This window comes from Gopherus evgoodei, chromosome 8, assembly GCF_007399415.2.
Source record: "Gopherus evgoodei ecotype Sinaloan lineage chromosome 8, rGopEvg1_v1.p, whole genome shotgun sequence".
NCBI lineage: Eukaryota > Metazoa > Chordata > Testudines > Testudinidae > Gopherus > Gopherus evgoodei.
In genome coordinates this window covers 5014546-5037779 of record NC_044329.1, presented here as the reverse complement: position 1 = coordinate 5037779, position 23234 = coordinate 5014546, and the positions used below count along the sequence as shown (strand labels likewise).

Here is a 23234-nt window from a genome sequence, read left to right as displayed (position 1 = left end):
ACCATCTCTGTGTTCTGTGTTTATACAGAGCCTGGCACAGGGGGGTCCCCAACACGTAAGAAATAAGAACATGGCTGAGCTGAGTCACTGCTGTGACGGGTGCCCAGATCGGCACTGTCAGGTCTTTGGGGCAGGGAGCTTCTCTTTCCTGAAAAGAGCCGGGTACACACAGTGGCCTACACAGAGCCGTAGGGCAAAGTGCTTGGTGCTGCCCGTGGCCCCCGTAGGCCTTCCACTAAATCCCTGCAGCTGGGTGTGGGGAGCACATTGAACTGGGATGGCTCGCGGGGCTGTACCCAGCTCCCCAATGACCACACCTCCAACTCCTTGGTGAGGCAGTGTGTGCACCACGCCCATCCACGGCTCCTGATACAGGGGGTGAGCATAGCCACTGCTATCTTTAGTGAAGCATGGGCAGCCTGGGGGGGTTGGCCTGTGAGTTGCCCCTTTCCTCCCTGCTGTGCTCCTACTCAGCTGCAGTCTCTGCCTAGGCATATGTACTCGCCCTGACCCCATCATATCTGAGCCCCATGCACCAGATGGGCTGATCGATGCAGGCGTGCAAAACATACCGAGAGCCTTGCGTTCGAGTCAGAAAAGAGTGCGGTAACACGGTTGCAGGTTGCTACTGCCCTCCTTTGCCTTCCCAACCATGCCGGCTCTGTTTGCTGTCAAAAACAATTGGCCAGGACGACACCCGAGGCAGGAAAAGGGAGCTTCATTTTCAGATCACATAAGGACTTGAGCCAGCATGTACCATTAATAACATGTAAAGAGCTGATGTGTGTGTGTCTATTGTGTAAATAGATAAACATGCATAGCTATACACCTATATTTACTGAACAGTATCTACAGTGATGCGTACACGCACAGACATCCGGGAGGCTCCTTCATCCTTACTGTGACTGCACCATTGATTGGCGGATCACGGGGCACCGATGTTTTAGTGAGACAAGATGCAGAAAATAGGGTGACCAGATGTCCCGATTTTATAGGGACAGTCCCAATATTTGGGGCTTTGTCTTATCTAGGTGGCCATTACCCCCCAGCCCCATCCCGATTGTTCACCCTTGCGGGCCGGTCACCGTAAGAATGAAAGGAGCAGGCATACACTAGAGTGGCTGAGCGAACCACTTCGTTTCTCTCCCACCCTTCCCTTTGGCCTGTCTTCAGCCCCCTCGTGCCACCTAGTGGAAACAGGGCAGCACTGTCGGGAAACAGGAACTCTGAAATTTGCATCAGGTTTGGTGACACTCACGTTTTCAGCACTGGTTTTGAGGGGAAACCAGGTAGAACATAGTGGAATATTCAGCCCCTCGTGCCAACAAGGACTGCCTGCAGCTGGGGAAGTGGTAGATGAAACTACAGGCACCCCCACTCTACCTCCCCCTAATGCAAGAGTGAGACTTGAACCCAGGTCCTGCTCCAAAAGATGGAGCCCCCACCCACGTGGGCTAAAGGAAAATCCCCATCATGGCACACCGGAACATGGCTGAGCCTCCCTCCTCTCTCCCTTGGCTGAGGGAGAAGAGGTGGTTGTGCACACAGAGTGGTTGAGACACTTGGGTTACCTCAGGGCTGATTGTGCTTAGATTCCCACAGCAGGTGGCATACCCAAGGCACAGCGTCCTTGTGCAGGTAAGAGAACTTACCCGCCACTTGCCTTTGCATTGTACCATGGCTGCCCCTTTCCATGGCAATTCCTTGCAAATAACCTTTAACCGGCCTCCCCTCCTTCCTCTGCAGCGCAGGGAACTCTCCCAAGTGTAGCTAACCCGGTGTTCTGCTCCCAAAGCATCCAACTTGCTGTTCCTCTTCTCTCACTGGAAAGTCCTGGGCCCACCCAGAGCATTTCATGAAAGGCCAGCTGCTGGGAACTGCCCCACTCCTCTCCCGCAGCAGGACTGTCACCACCTGGCTGCGGGCATTTAAAGGCTCAAACTATGTCATTATTTAACTAATGCCAAAGACTAACTCAACAATGTGCTGAGGGTCGAGGTCAATGTGGGGGCTACTCATGCTAGGCCTTATTGGGTCGAGGCCTGAGTGAGCTGCCTTTGCTCCTCCTGCCCTACCCCAAAGGGATTCTGCAGCCCTCAAGCCTTTTGAGGAAGATTGCAGAGAGCCTCCTGCAGCAATGAGCTTGATATAGGCCACGCTTGGGGCAGGAGTACCTGTCCCAGGGGACGTTTCCTTAGAAACTTGCTGCTCACAGTGGCTTCTTCCACCCTTTGTGGAGTTTCTTTTGAAGCTTTAACTGAAAAGCCCACACAAGTTTCCGGATCTCCCCAATTGCTGAGCGGGAGGCGAGCCCTGGGCTGGCGCTGCTCTCTGCACCAGGCAAGACAGGAATAGGTTTTCTTTTTCCTTTTCATGGTTGGATTTTGTGGGTGGAGGATTCCAAGAACATTGCCCTTGGAGAACGGGTGGGCACCAGGCCACCACATGCCATGATGGCCAGTGTGGCATTCCCTGGAGATGGCATTTCTCCTGCAGCTTTACTAAGGGGGAGGTTGGGGGTGGCTGTTTATCAAGACACTTCTGAGCACATGATCCGTGATCGCACTGGGCTAGGTGGTGACCCTTGGTCCCATAAGGGGCGCTGTGGCACCTAAACCCCGGGAAGGGGCTCACTCCCGCCACAGCAAGGTGCACAGAGGGTGCGTGCAGGCAGGACTGCCAAGTTCTGAGCACTGGTGGATCTGGATGAAGCTGTCTCCCTCCCACTCCTCTCTGTGCTCTTTGGGGCAACACGTGCCCCAGCATGCATGGACTACCGTTGTCTCTGGCCCTTTTGCAGGGCGCCTAAGGTGCAAGGAAGCTTCTTGCACACCCTCCCTCCTGCATTGGGGGCACAAGAGCTGGGGCAGCTGTTTACAACTGCAACTCTGGCTTGGGAAGCAATGGGGATGCTGTGGGCACGGGGCTGCCCCGTTTCCCAGCAGCCACCTCCCTCAGAGGAGCTGCAGCTGAACTGAGCCCAGGACACAATCAGCTCGAGTGTTTATAGCTCTCCCTGTGTACCACTCTTAACACTTCCTCCTTCTTTGAGCCAACCTCCCTTCCTATCTTCCCGCCCGTTCTGCCTCGCTCAGCCTCCCACCCCGATCCTCTCTCCTGCCTCTGCTGTGTCTAACCCTGTCATAAACAGATAGCTAAGGGTTAATGTCTCTTTCACCTGAAACACCTGACCAGAGAACCAATCAGGAAACCGGATTTTTTCAACTTTGGGTGGAGGGAAGTGGGTGTCTGAGTCTTTTGTCTGTCTGCCTGTTTCCTCTGAGCTTTGGAGAAGTACTTTCTACTTTCTAGTCTTCTGTTTCTAAGTGTAAGGACAAAGAGATCAGATAGTAAGTTCTATGGTTTCTTTTCTTTGGTATTTGCATGAATGTAAGTGCTGGAGTGCTTTAATTTGTATTCTTTTTGAATAAGGCTGTTTATTCAATATTCTTTTAAGCAATTGACCCTGTGTTGTATCATCTTAATACAGAGAGAGCATTTGTATTTTTTCTTTCTTTTTTATATAAAGCTTTCTTTTAAGACCTGTTGGAGTTTTTCTTTACTTCAGGGAAATTAAGTCTGTACTCACCAGGGAATTGGTGGGAGGAAGAAATCAGGGGAAAGCTGTGTGTTGGATTGCTAGCCTGATTTTGCATTTCCTCTGGGTGAAGAGGAAAGTGCTTTTGTTCCAGGATTGGGAACGGAGAGGGGGACTCACTCTGCGTAGTTTCACAGAGCTTGTGTCTGTGTATCTCTCCAGGAGCACCTGGAGGGGGGAAGGGAATCAGGATTATTTCCCTTTGTTGTGAGACTCAAGGGATTTGGGTCTTGTGGTCCCCAGGGAAGGTTTTTCAGGGGGACCAGAGTGCCCCAAAACACTCTAATTTTTTGGGTGGTGGCAGCAGTACCAGGTCCAAGCTGGTAACTAAGCTTGGAGGTTTTCATGCTAACCCCCAAATTTTGGACGCTAAGGTCCAGAATCTGGGAATAAGGTTATAACATGGTGGCAGTGGCGGGAGATAGACAGAATCCAGAAGCCAGTAGGAATATTATATTTTTCTTTTCTCTGCTAAGGGCTTTTTAGCAGAGAGAAACAGTTTGGTTTTAAAAGGGAACCAGAGAGAATTTTTTTTTCTGCTCTCTCTAGCAGTTTGTGGTTTGCATGTTAAGCGAGAAGACTGTTAAGGGTCTTTTGTCATGCAATAGCACTCCCATTGAGAGTCTTACCAGCACTCTATATGCATGCAAATAAAGTGGTTTTTCTGGTTTCCCTTCATTGAACATTAGCTAGAGAGAGAAAGGGAAAAAAGCACTGTTGCTAGGCAGACTTCAGGAGGCAACAGAGCCTGCAGTTCAAAAGAGAAACACCGGAGGGCACCCCAACACAAGAAAACAGGAACCATGTCTACCAGGACAAAAATGGAGGCCGAAGACCAATTAAAAGAAGCTGAACACAGGCGACAACTGGAAATAAAACAAAAAGAGATGGAGATAAAAGAAAAGGAAGAAAGCATCAAACTGGCAGCCTTCCAAAGAGAACAGGCAGCCCAAGAGGCAGCACACAAAAGAAAACTAGAAGAAGATGAGTTGGCCCACAGAAGGAAGCAAGAAGAAGAAGAGTTGGCCCACCGCCGAGAAATGGAAAAGCACCAAAAAGAAATGGAAAAACAACAAAAAGAAATGGAAAAACAACAAAAAGAGAATGAAGAGAAGGAAAAACAGAGAAAACATGAACTGGAGATGGCAAAAGCTGGGCTGCATGTGCCAGCCAACCCTAACAACCCGGCGCCAATTATTGCTCCACAGCACAGGAAATTTCCCACCTACAAGGCAGGTGATGACACCGAGGCCTTCTTGGAAAATTTTGAAAGAGCCTGTCTTGGGTACAGCATCCCCGAAGACCAGTACATGGTAGAATTAAGGCCACACCTCAGTGGACCTTTAGCAGAGGTGGCAGCTGAAATGCCCAAGCCGCAAATGAATGACTATAAACTTTTTCAAACCAAGGCCAGATACAGGATGGGGATAACCCCAGATCATGCCCGTCGGCGCTTCAGAACCCAAAAATGGAAACCAGAGGTGTCATTTCCCAAACACGCCTACTACATTGCAAAAAACTATGAGGCCTGGTTAACAGGAAACAACATTCAAACCTTGGAAGAAGTGAACCTCCTCATACAAATGGAGCAGTTCTTGGATGGTGTTCCTGAAGACATCACACGGTACATACAAGATAGAAATCCCAAAACTATCGCTGAGGCGGGGGAGATTGGAGCCAAATGGATGGAACTGGCAGAAAGCAAAAAAGCTACTGTCAAGGGGAACAATTACCCCAGGGGGCACACAGACCATAAACCCTACAACCGAGGACAGCCAAAGACCCTCCATACCACCCAAGTAAAGCCACAGATACCCTACTCTTCAACCTCACCAGTCTCCAGTAACTCACCTCGGCCCAGTGACCCATCAGATGGAAGATGCTTTAAGTGTAATGAACCGGGACATATCAAGGCCAACTGTCCCAAGAACACCATGCGAGTGCAATTCATTACACCACCATCACCCCAAAGATCCCCAGGCCCAGATGCCTCTCAAATACCCTTGGAGCGAAGGGAAAATTTGAGAGTGGGCGGAAAGAAGGTTACTGCGTGGAGAGACACGGGGGCACAAGTGTCAGCTATCCACCAATCCTTCGTTGACCCCAAATTCATCAACCCAAAGGCCAAAGTTACCATTTACCCCTTCATGTCACAAGCTGTGGACTTGCCTACAGCTCAACTGCCTGTCCAGTACAAAGGCTGGTCAGGAATGTGGACTTTTGCAGTATATGACAATTATCCTATCCCCATGCTACTGGGGGAAGACTTGGCCAACCAAGTGAAGCGGGCCAAGAGAGTGGGAATGGTTACCCGTAGCCAAACCAGGCAAGCTTCCAGACCCATTCCTGTTCCTGAGCCGTCCACAGACGCCCCGTCTGTGTTACCAGAGACCCAGACAGAGGTAGTGGACCCGGATTCCATGCCTACCACTGAAACAGCCACAGCATCTCCAGTCCCAGGCCCGGAACTGGAACAGCAACCAGCACCAGCAAGTGCAACCACATCTTCAAACTCAACGCCAGAGGGCGCCAGCAAGCCAGAACTGGCAGAAGCAAAAGACAGCCATACCCAAAAGGCTCAGCCAGAGCCTGAAATACCCTCAGGTGCACCAGCGGAGAGCGGTTCACCAGCAACGGAAACAACCCCATCACCTACATCGCTTCCAGAGGAACCGAGCCCAAGTCCACAGTCTGAGGAAAAACTGGTGACCCCAGCCTCAAGGGAACAGTTCCAGGCTGAGCAGGAAGCAGATGACAGCCTTCAGAAAGCGTGGGCGGCGGCACGGAGCACCCCACCGCCTCTCAGCTCTTCAAATCGATCCCGGTTTGTTATAGACCAAGGACTTTTATACAAGGAAATTCTTTCTGGGGGACACCGGGAAGAATGGCAGCCGCAAAAACAGTTGGTGGTTCCAACTAAGTACCGGGAGAAGCTCTTAAGCTTAGCCCATGATCATCCCAGTGGCCATGCTGGGGTGAACAGAACCAAGGACCGGTTGGGGAAGTCCTTCCACTGGGAGGGGATGGGCAAGGATGTTGCCAAGTATGTCCGGTCTTGTGAGGTATGCCAAAGAGTGGGTAAGCCTCAAGACCAGGTCAAGGCCCCTCTCCAGCCACTCCCCATAATTGAGGTCCCATTTCAGCGAGTAGCTGTGGATATTCTGGGCCCTTTCCCAAAAAAGACGCCCAGAGGAAAGCAGTACGTACTGACTTTAGTGGACTTTGCTACCCGATGGCCAGAAGCAGTAGCTCTAGGCAACACCAGGGCTAACACTGTGTGCCTGGCCCTAACAGACATCTTTGCCAGGGTAGGTTGGCCCTCTGACATCCTTACAGATTCGGGGTCTAATTTCCTGGCAAGGACCATGGAAAAACTGTGGGAAACTCATGGGGTGAATCACTTGGTTGCCACCCCGTACCACCATCAAACCAATGGCCTGGTGGAAAGGTTCAATGGAACTTTGGGGGCCATGATAAGAAAATTCATCAACGAATTCTCCAATAATTGGGACCTAGTGTTGCAGCAGTTGCTATTTGCCTACAGGGCGGTACCACATCCCAGTTTAGGGTTTTCACCATTTGAACTTGTGTATGGTCACGAGGTTAAGGGGCCATTACAGTTGGTGAAGCAGCAATGGGAGGGGTTTACGCCTTCTCCAGGAACTAACATTCTGGACTTTGTAAGCAACCTACAAAGCACCCTCCGACACTCTTTAGCCCTTGCTAAAGAAAACCTAAAGGATGCTCAAGAAGAGCAAAAGGCCTGGTATGACAGACATGCCAGAGAACGTTCCTTCAAGGTAGGAGACCAGGTTATGGTCTTGAAGGCGCAACAGGCCCATAAGATGGAAGCATCATGGGAAGGGCCATTCACGGTCCAAGAGCGCCTGGGAGCTGTAAACTACCTCATAGCATTTCCCAATTCCTCACTAAAGCCTAAAGTGTACCATGTTAATTCTCTCAAGCCTTTCTATTCCAGAGACTTACAGGTTTGTCAGTTTACAGTCCAGGGAGATGATGCTGAGTGGCCTGACGGTGTCTACTACGACGGAAAAAAAGACGGTGGCGTGGAAGAGGTGAACCTCTCAACCACCCTGAAACGTCTACAGCGGCAACAAATCAAGGAGCTGTGCACTAGCTTCGCCCCATTGTTCTCAGCCACCCCAGGACGGACTGAACGGGCATACCACTCCATTGATACAGGTAATGCTCACCCAATCAGAACCCCACCCTACCGGGTGTCTCCTCATGCCCAAGCTGCTATAGAACGGGAGATCCAGAACATGCTACAGATGGGTATAATCCGCCCATCTACCAGTGCATGGGCATCTCCAGTGGTTCTGGTACCCAAACCAGATGGGGAAATACGCTTTTGCGTGGACTACCGTAAGCTAAATGCTGTAACTCGTCCGGACAACTATCCAATGCCACGTACTGATGAGCTATTGGAAAAGTTGGGACGTGCCCAGTTCATCTCTACAATAGACTTAACCAAGGGGTACTGGCAAGTACCGCTAGATGAACCTGCCAAGGAGAGGTCAGCATTCGTCACCCATGCGGGGGTGTATAAATTCAATGTCCTTCCTTTCGGCCTTCGAAATGCACCCGCCACCTTCCAGAGGCTGGTAGACGGTCTACTAGCTGGACTGGGAGAATTTGCAGTTGCCTACCTCGATGATGTGGCCATTTTTTCAGACTCCTGGCCCGAACACCTACTACACCTGGAAAAGGTCTTTGAGCGCATCAGGCAGGCAGGACTAACTGTTAAGGCCAAAAAGTGTCAAATAGGCCAAAACAGAGTGACTTACCTGGGGCACCAGGTGGGTCGAGGAACCATAAACCCCCTACAGGCCAAGGTGGATGCTATCCAAAAGTGGCCTGTCCCAAGGTCAAAGAAACAGGTCCAATCCTTCTTAGGCTTGGCCGGATACTACAGGCGATTTGTACCACACTACAGCCAAATCGCTGCCCCATTGACCGACCTAACCAAAAAGACCCAGCCAAATGCCGTTAAGTGGACTGATGAGTGTCAAAAAGCCTTTACCCAGCTTAAGGCAACGCTCATGTCGGACCCTGTACTCAGGGCCCCGGATTTTGACAAACCATTCCTAGTAACCACAGATGCATCTGAGCGTGGTATAGGAGCAGTACTCATGCAGAAAGCAACAGATCACAACTTCCATCCTGTCGTGTTTCTCAGCAAGAAACTGTCTGAGAGGGAAAGTCACTGGTCAGTCAGTGAAAAGGAATGCTATGCCATTGTGTACGCCCTGGAAAAGCTACGCCCATATGTTTGGGGACGGCGGTTCCAACTACAAACTGACCATGCTGCACTAAAGTGGCTTCATACTGCCAAGGGGAACAACAAGAAACTTCTTCGTTGGAGTTTAGCTCTCCAAGATTTTGATTTTGAAATTCAACACATCACAGGAGCTTCTAACAAAGTTGCTGATGCACTCTCCCGTGAGAGTTTCCCAGAATCCAGTAGTTAAAAAGTGTTCTTAAAATGTAAAAGTCTGTTAGTTATATACTTAGTAGTATATGTAAAGGTGCATGTGTTGTATTAATCTGTTTATTTTCAAGTTCTAGAAGGAAATTGCCGCCAGTGAGCTTCCCCACTGTCTGCAATTTGGGGGGCGTGTCATAAACAGATAGCTAAGGGTTAATGTCTCTTTCACCTGAAACACCTGACCAGAGAACCAATCAGGAAACCGGATTTTTTCAACTTTGGGTGGAGGGAAGTGGGTGTCTGAGTCTTTTGTCTGTCTGCCTGTTTCCTCTGAGCTTTGGAGAAGTACTTTCTACTTTCTAGTCTTCTGTTTCTAAGTGTAAGGACAAAGAGATCAGATAGTAAGTTCTATGGTTTCTTTTCTTTGGTATTTGCATGAATGTAAGTGCTGGAGTGCTTTAATTTGTATTCTTTTTGAATAAGGCTGTTTATTCAATATTCTTTTAAGCAATTGACCCTGTGTTGTATCATCTTAATACAGAGAGAGCATTTGTATTTTTTCTTTCTTTTTTATATAAAGCTTTCTTTTAAGACCTGTTGGAGTTTTTCTTTACTTCAGGGAAATTAAGTCTGTACTCACCAGGGAATTGGTGGGAGGAAGAAATCAGGGGAAAGCTGTGTGTTGGATTGCTAGCCTGATTTTGCATTTCCTCTGGGTGAAGAGGAAAGTGCTTTTGTTCCAGGATTGGGAACGGAGAGGGGGACTCACTCTGCGTAGTTTCACAGAGCTTGTGTCTGTGTATCTCTCCAGGAGCACCTGGAGGGGGGAAGGGAATCAGGATTATTTCCCTTTGTTGTGAGACTCAAGGGATTTGGGTCTTGTGGTCCCCAGGGAAGGTTTTTCAGGGGGACCAGAGTGCCCCAAAACACTCTAATTTTTTGGGTGGTGGCAGCAGTACCAGGTCCAAGCTGGTAACTAAGCTTGGAGGTTTTCATGCTAACCCCCAAATTTTGGACGCTAAGGTCCAGAATCTGGGAATAAGGTTATAACAAACCCAGACTGTGAATGTCAGGGCAGGGGCGTTACCGCTCCATGCATCTGACAAGGGCCCAGCTGCCACCTGAGGGCTTCTGCTCAAGTTTTGGTTGAGAGGGACTCATGGGAAGGAATCAAACCAACCCAGTGTTCAAACAGGCACAACACAAAAAAAACCTCCTTTATTTCTTTGACAATTCAGAAAGTTTTGTTCAAAGAGAAAAAATCCTGCTCATAAAAATCCAAATGGAATCCAAGCGAACTGGAGCGATTCCAACGAGTCTCTACCAGATGTGGACGTGGAAGGAGAAGTGGCTCCGGTGGTCTCCCTCCATGAGACTTGCCAATTCCTAAGCTAGATCACTACTGCTAAAGGGCAAATTCTTAGCAGCAATTTACAGACACTGCCCCCGCCACATCTTACCTGTGCTGCCAGAATAGGCATGACAGCAACCCAGGGGGCGGGGTCCTGGGAGATGAACAAGGTGTAGGGTGAACACGTTGGCCAGTCGAATCTGCAGCTTGAAGCCACAGGAAGGGGCCGGGGTGGCAAATGGAAACCCCAGTGCTTAAGAGACTTCTGATCAGCTTGGCGAACCGATCACACCCGCCACAAATAAAATAAAGGCACTTCCCGAAGGTCAGTGAAGAGAAATCTGTGCGTTTGCCATTGGCTTTCAAACCTCCTTCATTATTTCCATTCCCAGCAGGATCAGGAGCAGCCAATCCCTTCAGTAATACACTGCAGCCCCCACTATGGTCACCCCTTCCCTCATCCTACCCAAAACTCTGGGGGTTCCCCCACAGGCCAGGCAGCCAGAGCCCCTCAGTCCCGGTTGTTGCGCCACTACGGTTGCCTTTGGGGATTACCATGGGCCCAGTTCTGTAGTAACAGGTGCAAAGCATGAGAGGGAAAAGCCAAGCCCAGGGGTGAAGACAAAAATCCAGCTTTGACCCATCCTTACCAGCCACTCCATTCTGTCTTTAGCTTCTCAGGAATTGCAGGCCTCAGCTAGTCTGGATTGTCATCCCCCAAGCAAGTCACTTTGTTGGGAAGTACGGAATCAAAACTCCAATGCTGGAGTGGTGGGGGAAGAAGGGTGCTGAAGGTGAGCAGAGATGCCTGAACTAACTGAGGGGCTCGGGGTGGAGCTGGCAGAGGGGCTGGAGATTCTCAGTCCTTTCCTACATGGTACAAATAATACCGAACATGGTGAGAGACGGTCACCTGAACCATTCTAGATCCGAGCTCATACGCCAGATACTCTGCTGGTGTAAATGGGAGAAGCTGAGGATGAGGCCCAAAAAGAGACAAAAAGAAAACAGAGGAAGAGCTCCCCCAGCGCAGAACACCACAGCCCCACCTTGCTCCAGAGATCATGGAGCAACAAACCAGGCAGCATGGCCTACACTGGCCTCACACGATAGCACATGGAGCCTCCTGACGGTAATTGGGGCAGATGGGACAGGCAGGGTTAAGATACTAGCAAATCTGTAACCCAGCGACTGATTATTTTTCTAATAAAGAACTAAATAAAATTAAACCCAACTCCATAGAAACAGTGTTGTTGGGAGAGAAAACTACTCAGTCTAGATAATCTGCAGAAAAGCAGCCACAAAGTCCTAGCTCATTTTCTCCACCTTTCATCTCATTCTATTGTATTAAGTGACAAGAGGAAATTAGTCACAGGTACTCAGACTCTTGCTCGCCAGCTACAGAGAAGTTTAGATCCAGATCAACCTTAGCATCACAGGCCCGTCACTAGCCAGATCGGCTCATCCGAACCACTCTGAATTTATGGACATTTAGATGGGAAGCCCCAGACCCAAACCTGTCTCTCGGTTTCCTTTGAAGGTTGCATCCGACACTGGAAGAACCCCATCTTCTGATCTCAGTTTAAACTGCAGTCAAAATCTCAGGACAAAAGATTTCAGCCCAAGATGGCAGAAATATCACAAGAAATGTTGCCTCACAAGATTTCCACCACTCATGACGTCGGAAATCTCATAAAATTATTTATGGGCCAAATTGCCTGAGATTTTGGTGCCTTCAAACCCAAAACTTAATGAGCTGGCCCAGAAGCAGAACCCCAGTTTAAACCCAATCCAGATCCAACCGTGGCCTCTTTGGCACCCCTCTCATCTGAGCAAACTCTCCCCGCCTTCCTGTTCCATGGCATTCCTCTTGCAGCAGATAGAAACTACATGGGGAGGTCTCTGAGTCACTACAGAGATTTCTTTCACAGATGTCTGCCTGATGGATCTCACCCACATGCCCAGGGTCTAACTGATGCCATAGTTGGGGTCAGAAAAGAATGTTCCCCCAAGCCAGATTGGCAGAGACCTTGGGAGGGTTTTCGCCTTCCTCTTCAGCATTGGGCATGGGTAACTTGCAGGTTTAACCTAATGTAAGAGGTGGATTCTCTGTAACTTGAAGCCTTTAAACCATGATTTGAGGATGTCAGTAACTCAGAGGTTATGGGTCTATGACAGGAGTGGGCGATTGAGGGTCTATGGCCTGCAATGTGCAGGTCAGACTAGATGATCACGATGGTCCCATCTGACCTTAAAGTCTCTGAGTCCATGAGAAATGGGTGGCTGACCCTTGGGAAAGCAACGCAGCAACATCTCTTAGCATTGCCAGGCTGAATAAGGGGTAGAAGCTTTCTGCAAATTCAGATACCCAAACAAAAGCACAGAAGGAAGCAAACCTGAAAGATGGAACGTACTGAACTGGGTATATTAAAGTAGCAACGTCTCTTTTTGGATTTTTGGCCATAAGCAGCTGTTAGAAGCTGACCTGAGAAGATCAGATTATTTAATTTAATTTAATTAATTTAACTTAATTCTCTTTTTTATGGACTATCAGATTAAACTCATGATTAAAGGCACCAACTCTAACTCACAGGAAGCTATGAAACCTCCCCCCTCCTATTACCATGCTTCCAATGATTTAAATCCCCTTTTCCTCACCTAGCGTCCAGAGGCTGGGACAAGCTAGCGAACGCAAGTGACCTCGAATGTGGAAGAGCCCAAAACAATGCGACATCTTGCATTCATTTCTGGTTGCCCTCGAGAGAGGTTTCTCGATACCAAAATAGCTTGGCATGGGGCTTTGGCTCACAGAGGCAAGTCAGTGTCCTTAGCGTGGCCCCACCTTCAGACCTGTCACCTTCCTCAGACCTAGTGAGGTGCTTCTAAATCCCCTAAGCAGTTTATCAAGACTGCATGGACGGCGTGGTATCACTAATGGATCAAGGACTCTAGCTGCCACTGCATCCCTTTCCAGCTCTGTTTGCCGGACAGGCTCACGCACGGCTGGCTGCTGAGGTCAGTGAGGAAGAAAAGACAATAAAAACACGGAGGCTGAACACAGAAATAAACAGGCGACATCTCTATCCCACCCCTGGCCGGCTCTCCCAAAGTGCTTGTCGAGTTGGCCAAGGCACCGGCAACGCCCCGGATTTTAGATCCTGCCTCTCGGGCGGAGGTCTGCTGGTTGGTGGCCGTAATCGCAGCGCTGCAGGATGCCAGTCAGGATGTGCTTCAGCTGAGTGAGACGGGCCCGCAGCGAGGTGGTGGCAAAGAGCCGGAGCTGCTCAGATGGGTCCAGGGGCAAGATGGAAATAAGCCACCAACACCAAGCTGGTCCATCTTTGGTGGCCTAGGGGAGAGAGAAGAAAGCTGAGGTTCAGAAAGAGGGCGGGAGCTTGACACGAGCTCAGGCAGTAGGGCCTGGGACCTGTGGGATATCCTGTAGGAGGCATTATGTCCATGGTTGGCATGATCACCCCGTCAGACCACTGTTAGTCAGGTGTCCACTTGGACATCTTAGTTACCGGTCAAGGGCCAGGCTCATTGCAGAACAGAATCCAGGCTCCAGAACTGAAAGACTCAGATAGATATACCACATGGTGCCGCAGAGTGCAGTTATGGCTAGAAAAGGGGCTGCAAACATGGCAATTCCTTACTCAAAACACCACTTTCTGGGTCTTCAGATAGCTCCTTGCTTTGCTGAGCAGGGGGCCAGATCCTCTCCTCTATAATACCCACACAGCCTAACTGAGGCTAGCCTGTAGCAGTGCGCACTGTGTCCAGTGGCTTTTACAGAAAGGAGAGTGTTGCCTATAGCAGTTCTCAGTGGGGAAAACCTTACCCAGGGTATCTTTAAAACCCTGTGTTTGGCCATCTGCACATGAAGCTCCTGGATTTGAATGCAGCACTGCAGCACCTATTCATGCCATTTAGGTGCATGGTTGGGCACCTAAGTAATCTGAAAAACACTCTTTCCGATGTAACCAGGTTTAAGAGAACACACCCCAGTCAGGGGAATGAGGTCAGGTCCTGCTTCTAGCTTCAGGCTGTCTAAGGCAGTGTAAGGTCCAGCCACGTTCAGAAGAGAATCTTTGCAGCCAGTAGAAATGTACTTGCTTAAGAAAAGGAAAGTTTGTGTTCTGCAAAGTCTGAATCCATCAGAAGCATGTGACAAGAGGGCCGGATCCAGCCCTTTGGGCACCTCGACCCTAGCCAGAGATGTCATTTCCTTGAAGGAGCCACAAATATTTTTTTTTTTATTTTGATTCCAGGAACAGTTTTAAAATGTCTGTGGGCCAACTGTTAGATAGCTGAGGGTCACAAACCGGCACTAAAAATGATGCCAGGCAAGGAAAATCCTCTCTAAATAGCAATAGGAGCAAAAACTAGACAAGGCAGGACACATTGACTTATTTGTCACCTCTAGGGTCCCCACGAAACAGCAAGAGCTTTGTGGGGAATGGTTCGTCCCGCAGCGTATACTCTAAAACCAGGCAAATGGGTCTTACAGTTGATATATTCACCAGGACAGTGAAAACTCATGGTCATGCACGTAGGATTGAGATATATCCACTGAAAGGATCTCCCCTCTCCCCCTCTACCCGCACTCCAGCTCAGACCCCTTGCAGGGTTTAGCCATGAGATCACAGTAGGTTCCCCAAGCAATTCATCTTGGCATGCAGAGGACCTCAGTTTCCCTTGTGACCATATCACTATTCTCAAACCTGTTCTTGTTTTAACAAGGAGAGAGTAATAAATTGCTCTTTGGGGCAGGGACAAGCTGCAGCACCTAGTGCAATGAAGCTCTGATCCCCAATTGGGACTCCAGGCACTTTTACAACAAACATTTGGGCAGAAAAGGGCCACCCAAGTATTTTTGGTCAGTAACGTGGAGTGCAAACTCCACTCCCTCCAGCTCTGCTAATGTAGGCTGGTGTGACTGCAGAAAGCCCTGCTGGTCCAGTCCTAGGCTCCCCGAATGCACCTCACTCTCAACCTGCAGCACCCTTTGCTGCTCCTGCCCTGGGCACCCATCCTTTTTATTTTGTAATGGCAGACTACTGCTTGGTGCCGTTAGATTTTGAAAAATCAGAGAGGATTCAGAGTCGATCTGTAAGAGTGGTTCCAGTTTGGGAGAACACCTCACAATGAGAGACTAAAGGAGCCCAGCCAGGAGCGATTTCATGATGTCTCTAAGTGTCTAGACAGGAATATCTCTGCTATGAGAGGTTTTTAATCTAGCAGACAGAGACATCTTGGGATCCAATGAATGCAAGTTGAAGTCAGCTACATTCAAGCTGGAAATCTGATGCAAATTTTTAAACAGTGAGGGTAATTAACCACTGCACCAGCTCCTCAAGGGACATGGCAGATCCTCTTCTGCTTGGAGATCAGGACTGGATGTCTCTCTAAATGTATGCTTTACTTCTACCACGGGGCTCCAGGTGATGCAGGAGCTGAGATTAGAGATTCACGATGACCCTTTCTGGCCATTGCAGCTGTGAAATCTATATGTGTATTTCTAAGAAGGCAGTCTCCCGTAGGCACCCAGCCAGCAACTCCCTCATTACCTGGATGTCCTCTTCCTTCTCAGGCAGGGGTCCGCGGTGCATCAGAATCTGCCTCAAGGCAGCATCCCCGTGTTCACAAAACTTCTGTGCCTGCTGGTAGGTGCATTCGTGCAGATGCTGCAGCTCAGCCAGCTCTTCCCCTTCCACCTGGCCGGCGGGGAGAAGAAAGCAGCGTGGAAGGAAGAGTGAAGGGGAGCACAGAGGGGTGGGGGTGAGAGATCAGGGGGATGGAGTTGGAAGGAGAGAGTGTAGGAGTGGTGAAGACAGGAGAAGAGAAGAAAGCAATACAGGGATTTTAGGTAGAATCATAGACTATCAGGGTTGGAAGGTACCTCAGGTACCTCAGGTATCTAGTCCAACCTCCTTCTCAAAGCAGGACCAATTCCCAGCCAGGGAATCATCCCAGCCAGGGCTTTGTCAAGCCAGGCCTTAAAAATCTCTAAGGATGGAGATTTCACCACCTCCCTAGGTAACCCATTCCAGCGCTTCACCACCCTCCTAGGGAAAAAGATTTTCCTAATATCCAACCTAGACCTCCCCTCTGCAACTTGAGACCATTACTCCTTGTTCTGTCATCTGCCACCACTGAGAACAGTTGAGATCCATCATCTTTGGAACCCCCTTTCAGGTACTTGAAAGCAGCTATCAAATCCCCCCTCATTCTTCTCTTCTGCAGACTAAACAATCCCAGTTCCCTCAGCCTCTCCTCATAAGTCATGTGCTCCAGCCCCCTAATCATTTTGGCTGACCTCCGCTGGACTCTCTCCAATTTTTCCACATCCTCCTTGTAGTGTGGGGCCCCAAACTGGACATAGTACTCCAGGTGAGGCCTCACCAATGTTGAATAGAGGGGAATGATCACGTCCCTCGATCTGCTGGCAATGCCCCTACTCATACAGCCCAAAATGCCATAAGCCTTCTTGGCAACAAGGGCACATTGTCGACTCATATCCAGCTTCTTGTCCACCCCTAGGTCCTTTTCTGCAGAACTGCTGCCTAGCCATTCAGTCCTTAGTCTGTAGCAATGCATGGAATTCTTCCGTCCTAAGTGCAGGACTCTGCACTTGTCCTTGTTGAACCTCATCAGGTTTCTTTTGGCCCAATCCTCTAATTTGTCTAGGTCCCTCTGTATCCTATCCCTACCCTCCAGCGTATCTACAACTCCTCCCAATTTAGTGTCATCTGCAAACTTGCTGAAAGTGCAGTCCATGCCATCCTCCAGATCATTAATGAAGATATTGAACAGATAAACTGGTTCAGTAACATAGTACATGCAGGAGCATCGTGAATACTGGTGACGTTCCTCTCTGCAGCAGGCAGCGCCCACCCAGCATGACACGGCTGTCATTCCAGCCACCCACCCCCACAGCACTGTGTCCATTTAATGGCTCCTCAAAAAGCAGTTCCTCGTTCACCACCACTGGTGTCACTGGTGAGCTATACAGCCAGCGGGAGAAAGGGATGCCCTCCATGATGAACTTGGCCTGCAGCACAGAGGTGGGGGCAGCCAGTTAGGTGTTGGGTGCAAGGAGGCCAACGTGGGTGAATGGCTGAAGTCCATTCTTGGAAACCCCAGCATGCTCTAAGCCTGGGAAACAGAGATTATAAAGCCGGCAGCAGATGGCTGGAGCGAACGGACATTCTGAGCCCCAGAAACGCGCCTGGAAAGAACATTCCCATGCGCCAGAATTCACCGTCCCATTGTCCCATTTCAACCGGTGGTTTGCCCTGCTGAATGACTGCTACTGCCCCTGCTGTGTATTTATACAACAGCCCTCCACAGGCTGCTCTCACCTTCTCGTCCTCCAGGTACTCGATATCAGCAGTGTTGTAGCCATCTCTGTGTCCCCGTCTCAGCACCCGGAACCGATGCCTTCCTTTCGTGTCCACGAGGGATCGCCCATCGGCCAAGAACTCTATGCGCTGAATCTCCAGCATGCAGCCGTAGTCCGCGAAACTGGAGTGGATGAGAGGGGAGTGGGGGCAGGGGAGCATAGGCATGAGAGCAATGCGAGAGCATCTTTCCACAAAAAGAAGAAAACGCCCCAGTAACTGGCTGGCTGAAGGCCCCACAAACAGAGAAGATCCCTGTCAATCTGTAATACCCTCCACTAAGCCAGATACATCTGCAAGGGAGTGATTCCTCCAGTGTCCAGGACACCAAATTATGTCCAAGCTATGCTACCGGCAGGGCCGGCTGCAGGCCCCAGCACGCCAAGCGCGTGCTTGGGGCGGCATGCCGTGGGGGGCGCTCTGCCACTTGCAGGGAGGGTGGCAGGCGGCTCCGGTGGACCTCCCGCAGGCATGCCTGCAGAGGGTCTGCTGGTCCCGTGGCTCTGGTGAAACAGCCGCAGGCACGCCTGCAGGAGGTCCATTGGAGCCGCAAGACCAGCGGACCTTCCGCAGCCACATCTGCGGGAGGTCTACCAGAGCCGCAGGACCAGCGAGCGGCAGAGCACCCCCCGCGGCATGCCGCCGTGCTTGGGACGGTGAAATGGCTTGAGCCGGCCCTGGCTACTGGTGACTATGGATATATTTTACTCAGGGTTCTTCCACCTCATTGCTGGAGCCCTGAGCATCTCTGACCCTTGTGACCCAGGTGGGCAGCACAATCTTCCCACCAGCGGGGAGGGGTTTTAACTTTTGGAGCCTGTCAGTGCTGCTCTGAAAGGAACTAGAGAGGCACCTCTTGGAGGATCTGTGGGGCTTCCTTTCCCCACCCTCCAAACTCCCTTCACTGTGGGGTCATTCTCCAACGGGGTTTCCAACCGATATGCTGATAGAGCTTTAGATCACAGCTCTGCTGCAACTGGCCCTAACCACTGGACCATCTTTCTTCTAGCACTGACAGTGGCCCCTCGTGGACATCACAGGGCCTTTAGTCTGACAGCTACTATTTTGGAAGACAAAGACACGGGAATGGACACGGCTACAGCAAAAGATGGGGTAGTCGATAAGTCTGAGAGGATGAAGGGTGGGTAGCAGAGGAGGGAGTTACAGATAGAGGGATGATAACACAGCTGCAGTTGGTGCCTTGGTCTGTCGCTCACCTCTTCCCAGTCTCATACATACACATGCCAAACATCTTCGTGCCGGTCTCCTGGCACCTCCGCATCATGAGACGGTAGCGAGGTTCAAAGACGTGCAGCGGGCACGAGATGCCCGGGAAAGACATGGTGCACACGAAGATTGGGATGTTCCTGGTCAGGCTGCAGGGAAGGGGATGACAAGAAAGAAATTCTCAGTCACTTTGAAGCTTCGCCTCTTTTCCGTGTGGATGTGGCAAGAGCAGCACATGGAAAAGCGGAGGACACCGAGTCTCACCAGTCTCATGGAGTCAATTTATATTTAGCAGTACCTGGCCGTTCTCACAAACCAGCTCTTTAATACTGCACTCCGCCAAGAGGAAACATGAAGAAACAATGCTCTGACCTCGCAGAATAGTAGATCACCACCTCAGATTATCCAGGGGGGTATAACTCTGCCAATGAAGCAGTCCAGCTGATCTGATATGGAGGTCCAGTGGCGAGAACCCCACCAACCTACCAGCCAGCAGCTTCTCAGTTGGATCCTCTCTTTTCTCTGAAGGCTCCTTTGAGACTGAAGATCTCCCCTGCCCGCATTATGGTACATGCACATACACTCGTTCTCCTGCCCCCTCTCCCCTGCACACGCACACATATTGAAGATGTTCTTTGTTTACTTTGAGAGCTCTGCCATCTCAGCCTCATGCACCCGTTTCCTGTCTGCCAGCTGCGAGGGAAAGGTGGCCGCCATGATCTCCACCAGCAGCACGGTGGGATTGTACTTCCCGGCCTTCAAATACTGGAAGAAAGAGAAAGAGAAAGAGAAGTACAACCTTGGAGAAAAACATTCAGGGAAGTCCTGGGGCCCAACTGAGGCTGGGAACTATCCCCACCCCTCATGGAGCCAAAGGCCATTTCAGATCAAAGAATGGCAAGGAGAGAGTCCAAAATCTTCTCCCAGTGACACGGACCCCTCCCATTCCAGCTATAGGAGGGTTTTCCACAGATGAAATAGGATTAGGTGTTATAGGAAAGGAATTGCCAGAGTGGATCAGACCTATGGTCCATTTAGTCTAGTATCCTGTCTCTGAGAGTGGCCAATATCAGATCCTTCAGAGGAAGGTGCAAGAAACCCCTGAGATAATTTGCTTCATGATGGTCTCCTCTTAATCTGTTAGTTAGAGATTCCCTTAATCCCTAAGGCATGAGGTTTTAATCCCCTTCCGTTTTTGTTAGCCTTCACTATTATAACCCTAGATGCATATAAATGTGCAGTTCCTCTGTGAATCTAGCTAAATTCTTGGCCTCAACTAGTCTTGTGGTGATGAGTTCCACAGTCTAATTGCATGTTGTGTCAAAAAGTATTGTATGATCACACGTGCCTGGGCAGACCCAGTACCCCATGTGGCAGAGAACACTGCTTGCCAACGTACAGCACAGTCCTACTCTTACACCCTCCTAGCTTGGCCGATATTGCCATTGCGAGGGGTGCACCCCCTTCCAGTCCTGCCTCTTTCCCAGCTGGAGCATGCTAACAGCAGTGCTCCAACCCATAGAGTCCCCAGAGGCTGCCTCTTACCTCTCTCAGGCTCTGTTTGCAGAGTGGGCAGTTGGGCCTGTGGTCCAGACAGCGCTCCAGGCACTCCTTGCAGAAGGAGTGGCCGCAGGGTGTGGTCACTGGCTCAAAGAACATCCTGCCGAACAACAGGCACAAGGGTGAGCAAGCCAAAGGAAGGAGGGTGGAAGTGGGGTGCATGGAGTTAGAAGAGGCGAAAGCCCAGAAGGAGAGCAGCGGAGAGCAGGCCCCCCAGGTAGCTGGATCCCAGTCTAGTTAAAGTTTCATATTCCAGCAAAACGCATCTGCTCTCTGGGCAGCCAGTGCAAAGGACGCATGGGAGGCTTGCAAATGCACACCTTGAGCGGCTGCAGTCTGCACCAGCTGCAAGCGAGGGCACTGCTTTGCTGGCAGCCCACAGCAGATGGAGTTACCAAGCCTTGGCTGCCAGTGGACCAAGGTGTTGAGGGGCAGCGGTGCAGCCGCTGCTGGAGAACAGAGATCGAGTTCTATGCCACTCACGAACCCACCAGAGATGCACCTGGACCACTACTGACTCGTCGCTCTCTGTAGCCAGAGCTCAGGAAGGACCCACCACGCTCTCAAACGCTCCAGCTGTGCCCTGTGGCACCTAGGACTCACCTGCTATGTGACCTGTCAGGATGCTTTACTGGGGACCTGGCCGAGGCTGGAGCCAACAGGAGAGGAGACTGTGTTGCCATGCTTACACCTCAAAAAGGGGACAAACACTTACGGGGGATCCACTCGTTAGTTTGTTCTATGAATTACTCTCACTGCTGGGGGATGGAGGGGGCTCTCAGAGCTAGAGAAGAAGGATGGCCACTGATTAAAGCACTAGTGGACACCTGAGTTCAAGTACTGCCCTGCCATCGGCCTCTTGGGTGAGTCACAGAGTCATATAACCCCAGAAGGGACCATTAGATCTAGTCTGACCGCCCCTGTATCACAGGCCATTAACTTGCCCCCAAATCCCCCTATGTCGAGCCCAGGAAATTCACTGAAACTAAAGCATTTCAGTCCCCAGGAGACTAAACTGCTGTGTGCCACAAGTATCAAGTTCAAGCGAAACAGAGATCCCACCGATGCCCTGCAACGGCAGGGAACTGAGTAGGTGGGACAGAGCTTTATGATCCCATCAGAGGAACCAGCCTCATGTAGCAGAGGAAGGTGAAAAAATCCCAAGGCCCCAGCCAGCCAGTAGGGGCAGACTCCTTCCTGACCTGGACTATGGCGACCCGTTAAACCTTGAGCATATGAGCAAGACCCACCAGCCAGGCATCTAAGACAGACAATTCTCTGTACCAGCTCAGAGCACCGGTCCACCCCGGCCAGTATCGTGTCTCTAGCTGTGGCTCATCTCTGATGCTTCAGAGGAAGTTGGAGTAGGGGGGAGATTCAAAGTGTATGTTGAGGATGGGGATTCCTTCCTGACCGCTGCAAGTGATTGGCTGAAGCCCTGAAACATGAGATTAGACTACAGTCATTAGCACACTGTTAGGAGCATGTTGAAGGCAATGCAGACAATCCCGTTCTCTCCATGGTCCATGAAGGAAGGGGCTGAACCAGGGGAAACACAGATTCACAGTCCGTCTATCAGCCTCAGCTGTCCGTCTGTAAAATTGGACTGACAGCCCTTCCCTCCCTCACAGGGTGCTGGGAGGATACACAGCTGTCAGAGGGTGAAGCAGCCAGGGGCTATGGAAAACAGAGCCAGAGAATTACCACAGACACAGAGAATTCGCCCTCTCACACCTGCACAGCACCTCCATCCTACACTGCAAGCCAGCTCTCCTGCATCCGGTGCTCACGCCCCTATCAGCATCCTAGCAGGCAACTGACTGTAGAGGAAATATGCAGCTGAGTATGACCAGTGCCTGGAAGACAACTGACTCCATCACACTCAATGACTTTGCCCCAGAGCCTTACATTTGCATTAAATAACATCACTGAACATCTCCACTTTCATCTTAGTGGCCGTTTCCCCTTCGCCAGGAGCAGCCAGCCCAGCCTGTTATTCTCAGAACTTGCCAGCACTTGACAGTCAATTTGCCAGGAGGCCCGAGCTCCATGCAGCATCTTGGCTCGCACAGACCATTTCCGATGTCTGCCCTAATGGATTAGTCGCATTGTTATTTTTAATCGAGGGAACTCAGGCTTAAAAAATAACCAGCCCTCGAGCTGCAGACCAGGGCTGGGTCGTCCAGAAGGATTAGCGCTTCAAGCCACCGCTCCTGGGTTCAGAGGCTGATCTGAAGTCAGGGGCATGGCTCAGGGACAAGTTGCCCATGCTGCAAAAGGGCAGTGCGGCCGTTGGTCTCCGCTGAACAGAGGCTCGAGGAGGGAGCAGCAGGTTTAAGGTCAGGACTGAAGAGCCCTGGCAGAGCTGTTTGCTCAGGTCCTGTCTGCTGCTGGCCACCATATCCAAACACAAGGCCTAGTTCTCCTCCCATCCCTGGTGGTGGGCGTTAAGGGTAGCTCCACCGAGCCAGTGCACAGTCAGACCCAAACTGGACAAAAGGCAGCATGTGACCATGGCTGCCTCACATGTACCACTTCTCCTTCTTGCAGGGATGAGCCATGTCTCAGATCTCCTTTCTCACTGCTGGGAGAGGCCAGCCGTTTGGGAGGGAATACACCGACCTTGGCCTGCTGCTTAGTTATCTG

General features: G+C 50.6%; 1 protein-coding gene across 3 annotated transcripts in view; it reads right to left on the bottom strand.

Moving 5' to 3' along the window:
• Positions 1–10233: 10233 nt before the first annotated feature.
• Positions 10234–23234, bottom strand: part of LOC115655816 (LON peptidase N-terminal domain and RING finger protein 1-like) — a 29178-nt gene continuing 16177 nt past the window's right edge. For all 3 annotated transcript variants that reach the window (XM_030571702.1, XM_030571703.1, XM_030571700.1), the window contains 6 exons: positions 20574–20688; positions 19672–19793; positions 19019–19177; positions 17763–17925; positions 15969–16115; positions 10234–13747 (listed from right to left, as the gene is read on the bottom strand). In XM_030571702.1, coding sequence (XP_030427562.1) covers positions 13550–13747; positions 15969–16115; positions 17763–17925; positions 19019–19177; positions 19672–19793; positions 20574–20688 — 904 coding nt within the window. In that variant the 3' untranslated portion in view covers positions 10234–13549. The remainder of the gene's footprint in view (positions 13748–15968; positions 16116–17762; positions 17926–19018; positions 19178–19671; positions 19794–20573; positions 20689–23234) is intronic.